This window comes from Pteronotus mesoamericanus, unplaced genomic scaffold, assembly GCF_021234165.1.
Source record: "Pteronotus mesoamericanus isolate MK-2021 breed Mesoamerican mustached bat unplaced genomic scaffold, CSHL_Meso_final scaffold_507, whole genome shotgun sequence".
Taxonomy (NCBI): domain Eukaryota; kingdom Metazoa; phylum Chordata; class Mammalia; order Chiroptera; family Mormoopidae; genus Pteronotus; species Pteronotus mesoamericanus.
In genome coordinates, this window is record NW_026555319.1 from 5,901,905 (window position 1) to 5,913,125 (window position 11,221).

Sequence of the window (11,221 nt, forward strand, 5' to 3'; positions counted from 1 at the left end):
AAAGGCATTTGGGAGCAAACAGGATCTTTATTATACATACGGTCCAACCAGTGGGCAAAGCAAGTGTTCCACAGACGGATGCCCACCCTTCCATGGTTACGTTTTACCTTAAGCAAAAGCCGACATGGCATACAGGAATGGAGAGTGTCAATTAATTGATGAGCTGGTTAAGAGAAGGGTCCCTGGCCCTGATCAGTGTGGCTCAGTGGGTTCGGCATTGTCCTGCAAAATGAAAGGTTGCCAGTTCGATTCCTGGTCAGGGCACATGCCTGGGTTGCAGGTTCGGTCCCCAGTCAGGGCATATACAAGAGGCAACTGATCGATGTTGCTTTCTCACATCAGTGTTTCTCTCCCTTTCTTTTTCCCTCCCTTCCCCTCTCTCTAAAAAAAAAAATTTCCTTTTTAAAAGAGAAGGGTAATTAAGAAAGATAGCTAATGAGCATCTATACACTACTTCATCCAATAATAACAGAATACACATTCTTCTCAAGCACACACAGAACATTTACCAAGCCAGACCACATTCAAGCCACAAAACACGTCTTCTCACACTCTAAAGGATGGGTATCATCAAAGTATACTCTCTACCACAATGGAATTTGACACTAGATCAATAAAAGAAAGCTATCTGGAAAATTCCAAAATAGTTGGAGACTAAATAACACACTTTTAGCTAATACATGGGTCAAAGGATTCTCAAGAGAAATTTTAAAATATTTTGCACTGACAATGAAAAAAACAATCAACTAAAAGGGTGGCCATGCTTAGAGGGAATTTCCTGCCATTAAATGCATATATTAGAAAAGAAGAAAGATCTAACCAAGAGGAATGAATGAGTGGAACAAGGGGAAACTATTCTACATGACTTTGTAATGGTGAGTACACGCATGATGCATTTTGCAAACCCAGGAAGTGTACAAGGAGTAGATCCTAATGGAAACTCTGACCTTTGTTCAATTAATGAATCAGTATCAACTCACTACTTATAACAAATGCACGTACATTGAAAATAGTAGAAATTATGGGTGGAAGGAGAGGAGACATATGGGAATTCCACACTGTCTGTCCAATTTTTCTGTCAAACTAAAACTGCTCTAAGAAATAAAGTCTATCAACCAAGAGAAAAAAGGAGTATAGTATGATGCCACTTTAAAAAAAAAAAAAGAAAAGGGAAAGGAAAAAGAACTATGAATTTTCGTGTGTATGTGTGTGTTTACCTATAAAAATATCTGTAAAGATCTATACCTAGATGTTCATAGTGGCCATCTTTGAGGTTTGGGGTTATAAATGGGGTTTTATGCTTCCTGAGTTTTTTGACCTTTTCCCTTTTTCCTTTTCCTTTGTTGTAAAGATTGTACAAGACTATAAAAAATAATTTTGTCACAACAACTAAAAAATGGGAAGAAGAAAATAAAAAACCAGTTTTGAGTCCTTACTTCTCTAATGGGGGTTAGAAAACAATGTTTTCGGAGTACAACTGCGAGAGGGGCAGATGGTAAAGGCAGAGTGTGAGTTTCTGTGCCTGGAGGGACAGTCCCCTCAGTGTTTGTTAGGAAGCAGGGATGTAGCTCCTCCCTTCCCAGGAAACGAAACCTACAGCAGCTCAGACTTGAGCAATAGAAGAGAGAACCACCATCAGCTTCCTTCAGCCACTGGCTTTCCTGTCCCCAGTCGAGCATCACAATGGACCTCCAAGAGACCTCGCCAAGGATCTGGACAAGTTCATCGAAGACCAGCTCCTGCCAGACAGTGTTTTCCGAGAGAGGGTCGATGAAGCCATTCACATCAGCTGCAGTTTCCCGAAAGAGAGGTGCTTCCTCTGAGGTGACGGCCACCCGGTCCGTGTGTTGAGGGTGGTAAGGGTGAGCCCACCTGCCACACGGAGGCAGGGATGACTGAATGGGCAAGAGTGTCCACAGCGAAGGAGAGAGAGCAAAAAAAGCTGAGGTCTTTGGGGCTGCTGATTGCAAATTGATCCATCCCAGAAATGCACCTGCAGCTTGTAGCCTGTGAAAATAGTGTCTGGGGGCAGGCCCTATGCCTGTAATTTTTTCACAAATGTCCATGTGAAGTTCATGAACCACTGTCCCAGGCCATGTCCCTTTCCGAGATAGGGACACTGAGGCCCAGCTCTGATCAACAATCTGCTAATTGCTGAGGACTCACCATTTCTGCAGTATCAGGAGCCGATTAAGAGTATAGGTTTTGACAGGGTGGTGATTACCTGAGGTGACTGCGGGGGAGGGGAGGACGGAGAGGGTAAAAACGGTCAAATACAAGGTGATACAAGGAGACGAGGCCTGGGGGCTGAGCACACAATAGCGTATACAGATGCTGTATTACAAAGTTGCCCCCCTGAAATTTATATAATGTTATAGTAACGACCATTACCCTTAATAAATGTAATAATAATTTCAGAGAGAGTATAAATTTTAAAAGCAGATAGTACCTACTGGCTGTAAACCTCAAGCAAGTCACTTAACCTCTCTGGGCCTCAGTTTCCCCATCCATGATGCCCAGTACCTTAGAGGGCTGTGCAGATTAAGTAAGCCACCCAGCCTGGGCCAGGCTACAGTATGTAATGACATAAGAGAGTAAAGGCCAGGCAGTGAAGAATACAGACTCTGGAACAAGGCAGCTGGGGTTTGAATTGAGTCTCTGCTACCTATTCACTGTGGCTCTGGCTGATACAATCTCCCGGAGCGTCTGCAATGTGGGAACCAATAATAATGGTGCCTAAAGAGCAACGTCCTTGGGAGCATCTCAGGAGTCAAACAAAACTGTAATGCCCTCGGAACTGGGGCTTGTGCTCAAGAAAGTCAGTGAGTGTTCTCATCATGCTCTTCAGGAAGGCTCTTAGCAATAGACGTTAGTTCCCATTCTCCTCCTCTGTTTTGATCACCAAGAAGAGTTCATCCAGGAAATCAGAAGAAAGCTGGAAGCCTGTCAAAAAGAGAGAATTTTTGCAATGAAGTTTGAGATCCAGGATAAGGGAACAGGGAGAACCACTGAGATGCAGAGTCGTAGGTGGGGGAATCCCCACCCGATGGGGACCCCTCGCTCACTCAGCTTCACGCTCTGGTCCCAGAGCTGTCCCCAGAGGGGGTGGAATTTGATGTCCTGCCCACCTTTGATGTCCTGGGTGAGTGCCCCCAGACATGAGAGGCTTCAGCCTCTGTCCTATTTCAGGGCTTCTTTCTCTCTCTTTTCATATTTCTGATCAGAAAACTTTCACAGTCTGGAAGTCCTCCCCAAACAAGGCATCCCTCTAAAATGGGGAAGAGATCTTAGATTCTCTTCGAGGTCAAGAATGAAGGAGGTCTGACCAGTCACAGGGGTGACATTAAACAGTGAATTGGCACAATTTAGGAGCAAGGCATTTCTTAGTGACCCTGCAAGGCAAAGTGGTTTATCTTTCTAAAAATGAGGGAGCCTAGATCTGGCATAAAGTCAACATGTTAATTTCATCTTTTTCTCAAAACATGAGGAAGCCTCATCAAACTTACAATGAAGGTTGGGATCTATGTGCGTTTGCACGGGAAGCATAACCTATTGGAGGCCCAACCCCCACATAAGGGAATCTGGTAAGACCACACTAGCTACGTCATACGATTATTTTAAGTATTAAATGATCATCTACATTAAGCTCTTACATGAGTCTGGCACCTAGTAGGTGTTCAAAAATGGGAGTTCCTTACCTGTGCACCAGGGCACCTCAGGACACCCCAGTGAACTATCTCACAGGGGTGTGTATGTAGGAACAGCTTAGCCTTCAAATTTCTGAGGGAAACACAGCGCCATCTGTCAGACACTGTGCAAACTGCTAGTATTAAGTTGTAGGGACCGATGTGCCTCATAAATAGAACTGTTAGGGATTTATTGCCCTCTGGCCCAGGGGATGCGTGAGAAACACACCGAAACTCTAAAAGCACCGGGAATGAAAAAAGCCTGGGACCATCTCCTGGTTGCTCTGTGCTCTGTTGGCCGCTGGGGTGTAATGGTTCCCCCTCCAAAAAGTAAGATTATAATAGGGGAGCGAGAAGATGAGGCAGCTCAGGCCAGACGGAGGGACCAGCACAGGCAAAGGCCTAGAGGTTAGAGAGGATCCACGTGGAGCAGGGGAAATGCAAGACGTTGAGGGCGAATGGAGGGCAGAGGGCAGGGAGGATGTGACCAAGAAGGCAGCCCGAGCAGCGGATCCGGCAGAAGCCCACACGCTTCGACGGCAGCGCGTGGGAGAAGGGCGGCCGGAGGCGCTTCCCACTGCACCAGGGCCAGTGAGCTCGTCTCCCCAGGGCGACTCTAAGAACCTCAGGGCAGAGCTGACATCTTACAGTTATGGATTCACCCCTAACAGGTCAGGTGATAAAAGACTACAGACCTGACCCCCAAACCTACGTCAAGCTCATCCAAGAGTGCGAACGCCTGGGGAAAGAGGGGGGGTTCTCCACCTGCTTCACAGAGATGCAGCGAGTCTTCCTGAAGCAGCGCCCGCCCAAACTCAAGAGCCTCATCCGCCTAGTCAAGTACTGGTACCAAAAGGTATGGCCACCCTGTCCAGACAGGAGCGGAGGGGCGGGGGGAAGGGGAGGGAGGGGAAGAGGAAAGAGAGGGGTGGGGGAAGAGAGGGGTAAGGCAGCAGGGGAGGAGAGGGCAGAGGGGAGGGGAGGAGAGGGCAGAGGGGAGGGGAGGGGAGGGAATGGGAGAGGAACGAGGAGGGGCACAGATGAGAAGAGGAGGGAGGAGTAGAAGGGGCCTGGCTTCTAAGACTATAATTTCATGCTCTTCTTTCCTTTTTTTGAATATAATATTCCCAGTTATTTCAAAGCCCTGTATTTGATCCTTCAATATTTAAAGTTTTGTGAATTTATTACAATTCTCTCTTTTGTTTTCTGCTGGTCCTCACTGTTGGTGTCCTGTGTCATCGTGTGCCTGGTTATTTGTGTGCTGGTCACCGTCCCTGAAGTGATTTGTGAAATAATTTGAGGCTTTGGATAACATATCTTCTGCAGAAGGAATTTTGTTTGGTTCTGTAAGACACTGAGGGACACTTCAAGTGCTTCCTCTCAGTTAATTTTCATAATATCTTCATGAAGTAGAAGCTATTATTACTATTCACTTGGCAGATGAGAAAAAAATGAAGCTGAAAGAGTTGTCTCCCCAGAATCTGAGTTGTCTGCCCAGAATCAGATAATGGTGGAGCCCGGATTCAAAGCCCCATCAGCAAGAACCCAGAGCCCAAGCCCTTATCCAGGGCTCAGTGAGCGTTTTCCATAAACAGCGAGGTAGTAAATAATATTTTAGACTTTGTGGGTCACGTGGTCTCTGTCTTACCTACTCAACTCCTGCCTTTGGAGCACAAAGGCTCCCACAGAGGATCCGTAAGTAAATAGGCGTGACTTCGCACCAAGAAAACTTTATTTCCAAAAACAGGCAATAAGCTGGATTTTGCCCATGAGAAAGGTGCCTCACACAAAGCTGGACAAACCCACTTTCCTGGTTGGTTTTCCTCTTCTCAGTGTAAGAAGGACGTTGGGGAGCCCCTGCCGCCTCGGCACTCTCTGGAGCTCCTGACAGTCCATGCTTGGGAGCGTGGAAGCAGGGAAGCAGACTTCATCACGGCTCAGGGTTCCAGACCGTCTCGGAATTAGTCGTGAACTACGGGAACCTCTGCGTCTACTGGACAAAGTATTACGACATTAACCATTCTGTGATTGGTCCATACCTGAGGAGGCAACTCCAGAGACCCAGGTACTCTATCCCCACAGGGCTTAGCCCCCCACATAGATGGACCCCCAGATACAGCTGCAGTGCCTTGGAAATGAGGAAGTGGGAGGCTCCACGCGTACCGGTCATTGTCTGCCAACCCTTGTGCCAGGCACTTGACCTTGACCGCCACCTGAGTTAAATGCCCCCTGACCCAGTGAGGCAGCCACTGAGCTGGCCGCTTTGCAGATGAGTAAACTAGAGTTCTGAGAGGTAAGGAGCTGTCCAGGCCTTAACAGAAATGAGCGCAGCAGCTGAACTTTGAACTGAAATAACAACAGCTACAGCAGTAGGAATAATTTTTCTCAGGGACAAAAAGCTTGCTCTAAGGCTAACACATTCTAATATAATAGTAAAAATAATCTTGATTCTGACCGATACGTATTGACCTCTTCTTATGCTCCAAGTACCGTGTGGAGCATTCCAGACCCCTTGGCTTGGCGCTTCTACCCCAGCCTTTGAGGTGGGCATGTTCAACTGACCCCGTTTCGCAGATAAGGAAACTGAGGCTTAGAGAGCTCAGTTTGACCAACCCAAGGGCACGCCACTAATCGAGGGCAGAGGCGACATTCAAACTCAGGTCTGTAAGGCCCCAGTGCGAAGCTCCTTCCCCTGGGCTCTCTGCCTCCCACGCAGCAGGGCCCTGAGGACCTTCCTCCCACGCCGAGCCCCACCCCGCGCCAGGCTGGTCGTGCGCCGTTGCAGGAGCACCTAGACTCCCTGTACACAGCCCAGCTCCTCGCCTGTCCCCCTCTAAATGTTGCTCTTCAGGCCTGTGATTCTGGACTCAGCTGACCCTACAGGAAACGTCGGTGCTAACAGCCCACCAGAGAGCTGGGAGCGACTGGCAAGAAAGGCTGGTGTCGGGCGGACTTACCCATGCTCTAGGAAACGGGATGGGTTTCCATGGACCCCCGGCCCATACCTGGGAGACCTTCTGCTTCCTCCCGGTCGTCCTTCCCCCGCCCCTCCACACAGCCTGGGGCATGCAGCTGGCGACCCTCCTTCCCCAGGAAATTGCCCCTTGCTGGAGGTCGCTCATGCTCAGAGTTGCGGGCTGAGCTCCCTATTTTACGGTAACTTTCCAGTCACGTTGACCCCAATCAGGGGGTTCCTAGAATTGTCACATCCTTCGTTCAGAGTTCATTCTTTAATTAACGCTGCCTTGGCCGAAGGTCACTTATTTAACAACCCCAGTTGGCTCGCTCTAAGAATAGTAAACATGGCAACCACTGCTCATGAATACTTGCCTTGGGCCCAGATACTGTCCTAAGCCCTTCGACACACGTGATTTTATTCGGTCCTCCCAAAACGTAATGAGGTAGGTTTTCTACTCTCATCCCAGACATGAGAAAAGGAGGCTCAGACAGGGAGCCCCCTACTCAAGGGCGTTGGGCGAAGGAGTGGTGGAGCTGGGGTTCAAACCCAAGGACCCCACCGCTCGTGCTTATTCCACGGTGTGATCAGCCTGCCTTGCACCCTGCTGCTTGGACCCTGCTAAGCAGGAGGCTCAGAGCAGCTGGGTGAGGTGGGCATGTCACACGGCTGGTAGGGACAGGACCTCTGGAACTGGAAGGTTTCCAGTCCCAGGGTTTGGGTCTTTCCCCTGCTGGGGGACGGGCGACGTCATAGGGGCTCCCCGGGAAGCAGGCTCCCAGAGGGTGTAGGGTGCGCAGGAGCCACACCTGCGGAACGGAGGGGAAGGTAGCCGCATAGGCACAGGGAGGAGTCCAGCAGGGACGCCGCAGCCCAGTGACAGTGTCAGCCCACCCCCTCGCCCCGCCTCCCGGAAGCCCCGGGGCTCCAACGGCCTTCGGAGCTGCCCTACGGCTGTGTGAAGGGGTCACGCCCTCTACCCCCAGGAAGCAGCCCCCGAACGCGGGCACTCGGGAAGGGGCGTGCTCTCAAACAAGGGGCTCCGCGCAGCGCCGGCCACCCTGCAGGGGCTGGTCGCTAACGTCTGTTCGCTGACGGCCTCTCCGGCAACTGGGACTTGCCGATCCTTCTTCAAGGAGGATCCAAGTGACAAGTCACAGAGTCCACCGTAAATGCCGAGGCGGGGCGACCCACTCTCCAATGCGACCATGTGCTTTATTTACTCTTTCAGCTCCAAGAAGGCAGCAAAGATGCCTGGAAAACCTGTTGCTCCTAAGATATGTCAGCTCCACGGTTACCAACAGCGCCCTGGGTCCCTTCGCAGCCACAGCACCTGCCGCCCCTCCCCAGGTGGAAGGAGGATAACCGGAAAAACAGCGCGCCTGCTGCCTCCCGCGTGCAAACCAGCCAGTCCTCAGCCTGCTTGCCCTGCCTTGCCTGTCCCGTGGGAACCATGATAAAGGTTCTTGCGCGTGTGTCCCCCTCTCGCCCTCTGCCCCATGAACAACCCTAGTGCTTCCCCATGTGGCGACTGTGCCTCCTATTTGTAGGGGCCTGTGAATATAAATGTCTTCCTTCATGACAACATTAACAAAATAAATCATTTAAAAAAAACAAACCCTCCCACAGTCCCTCCCTCCAACCTGTTAAAATTTGGGGCCCGCCTCCCTGTGCATGTAGAGTTTTTATACAAGTGGGGTTCTGTCTCCTACCTACCTTTGGTACCTGCTTTGTCACGTTTACTGCTCCCCGCTAAGGAAGATGTGGGCATCGTGTAACGGCACCATTGCATTTTGCCACGTGGATAGTGCACCTGTGCTGTCGTCTGAGCATTTCAGGATGATAAACAATGTTACAGTGATCAGCAGATTTAGCTGAATTAAGAATTAGTTGCTTAATTGAAAAGCCACATAGATCACATGGTAGTACTTATTTTAATTTTTTGAGGAATTCCCATACTGTTTTCTCCAGCAGCTGCACCAATTTGCCTTCCCACCCACAGTGCATGAGAGTCTCAGTTCTTTCACATCCTCACCAATGCTTGGGTCTTCAGTTTGTTTGTATTTTTAAGTATATAGTAGCCATTCTAACAGGTGAGGGGTGATAGCTCATGGTTTTGATTTGCACTTCCCCGATGATTAGTGATGCTGAGCATCTTTTCATATACTTGGCCATTTGTATGTCTTCTTTAGGGAAATGTCTATTCAAGTGCTTGGTCATTCTTTTTAATGGAGTTATTAGTTTTGTTTTTGTTTTTGTTTTTTTAATTGTTTTGCTATTGACCTGTAGGAGCTCCTCATTATTTTGAAAATTAACCCCTTCGGTTTTATGGTTTGCAAATATTTTCTCCCTTTCCATAGCTTGCCTTTTCACTCTATTGGTTGTTTCATGTTTAGTCTGATGCAGTCTCTCTTGCCTGTTTTTGCTTCTGTTGTCTACGCTTTGTGCATACAGCCAGCGGACCTTCAGCGAGGTTGCCAGGAATACCCAATGGGAAAAGGCTGTCTCTTCAACAAATGGGGTTGGGAAAACTGGACATCCACGTGCAAAAAGACCAGATGGGACCCTTCTCTTACACACACACACAAATCAACTCAAAATGGATGAAAGACTTAAAAATTAACTAAATTAGAATACTACCTTGTCTTAGTTACTGTAATCTTAAAATAATTAGCAACATCTCATAGAAAACTCTGCTCCCTTTTTATCAAAACCCGTGGCTTCCCTTGGCTCTATTTGTATGTTAATTTTATAATCAATTTGTAAAGTTTCACCCAAAACATGGGAAGGCTTTTAATTGGAGTTACATATATTAGTTTAGGAACAGTGACATCTATATAATATTAAACATCCCAATCCATGAATTGGAGTTCATTTCCACTAACGTAAGTCTTCTTTAATACTATGTGACTAAGTTTCATAATTGTCCCCTGAACAGGTCTTTCGTGTTTTTGTCATATTATTCTCAGGTATTTGTCTGTGTTATTGTACTAAGAATATTTTCTTTAATTTTGTTCTGTAATGGTCGGTTCCTGGAAGATCTAAATGTATTCACTAGGTATATCAGATAATAGCATTATGAGTGATCTTAATACTTTTCTGAATTTTCGGATTTTATCTACATTTAAACTTGTATTGCTTATATGACCACAAGAAAAACAATAAAGCACCTTTTCTTGCAAAAAAAAATTAATAAGCATTTCTCTCCGCTAAGCTCTGATAGTTTGAGAAAAACCAGCAAGCCCAGGTTATAGAAAGCTCTGGGGCGCTGGATTTTGGAGTTGCTGGTTCGAGTGCAAATTCCGGAGATGCGGAAACAGAGGAGCCCGTGTGTAAGGGATGCTAGCGACGGAAGCACCTGAGGCATCCAATTCTGAGTTCCCTAGAGCCAGGGCCACTGTCCCTTAACTTCCTGCTGGGGAACCGAAACTGACCAGAGCTAACCATCAGCCCGCAGAGATGAGGGTGGAGCTCCCGGGAGAGATCAGAACCCAGCTGGAAGGCCATGAAAGAGAAACAATGCGTGTGGTGAGGTTTGCGGTCCTGGGCTGATGGGGTGCCCCAGGGTGCTCAACCTCACGCCGAGGTTTCAGCTGGATTTCAGTGTACTGCCACCTTTGAAGCCCTGAGTGAGGGGGTCCCAGATACATTCCTCTTCCCGCTCCTGCAAGCCCCTCCCTGCACGCCCCCCCCCCTCCTGAAGCAAGAGGCTACCCTGGAGACTCCAGGTCCACTGTGCAGCGTACAGCTGCCTCGTTTTGTGCGAGTCCCCAAAGGATTTAAGTCTTGTAGCTTTCTAATATTTTAATAGGTGATATTGTATGAAAGGTGCCATTCTAAACTGACTTTCTCATTTCTCTTTTTAAAAAATCTTAATTCTTAAGACAGTTTAGAGAATGGTGTTTGAAATTTTTAAAGATGGCCTTCTTACTGGCATCGCATCAACTGGATAAGCTAGGAAGAGCTGGCTCCTGCTGCGATAGAGTGAGCAGTGAGCACTGGCCGCGGGGTCAGTTCGGTCTGACACCTTTCCAGCTGCGCGTGACCCTGGACAAGAAGCCTAGACTCTCTGTGCCTTAACTTCCTCACCTACAATGATGTGGTAATAACAGCACTCACCTCATGGTTATTGGGAGGATTAAATGAGATATTTGTAAAGGGGTGCAGGACAATTTCTGTAATTGCGCCTTATTATTGCCAGTGTTTAGAAGGCATCCTTCAGCCAGAGGGCAAGGTAGAGAGGCTCCCTGCTTCTGTGAATCTCCTGACCGTTTTTTGACGCAAATAGTGCACGTTTCTTAAACGCTCCGGTTACAGTACTCCGTGCCAACGCTGTGCTCTGCGGCCCTGCTGCTGTAAAGGCCTGTCGTTCCGTTGAGTTCCACGCCTCAGAGCTGGGGAGCCCCTGGGCAGCCAGACCCGGTGCCGCGAAAGGGAAAGCCAAGGCGAGAAACCGCGACTGGGAAGGGAACCGGAAGTGAGAGCAGAGGGGCAGAGCGGCTGAAAGAAACGAAACTGAAAGCAGGGAAGGAGGGCAATGCCAGGAGAATGGGGGAAAGTGGGGAAACGGGGGGGAGAC

The 11,221-nt window shown here is 48.4% G+C and overlaps 1 protein-coding gene across 1 annotated transcript; it reads left to right on the forward strand.

Moving 5' to 3' along the window:
- Positions 1-1,492: 1,492 nt before the first annotated feature.
- On the forward strand, positions 1,493-11,123 carry OAS1 (2'-5'-oligoadenylate synthetase 1). The gene is given in 9 exon segments (XM_054594018.1): positions 1,493-1,508; positions 1,672-1,862; positions 2,867-3,095; positions 3,098-3,142; positions 4,358-4,542; positions 5,520-5,622; positions 5,625-5,751; positions 6,538-6,626; positions 10,960-11,123. Coding segments are annotated over 9 exon segments (1,149 nt in total).
- Positions 11,124-11,221: the final 98 nt, after the last annotated feature.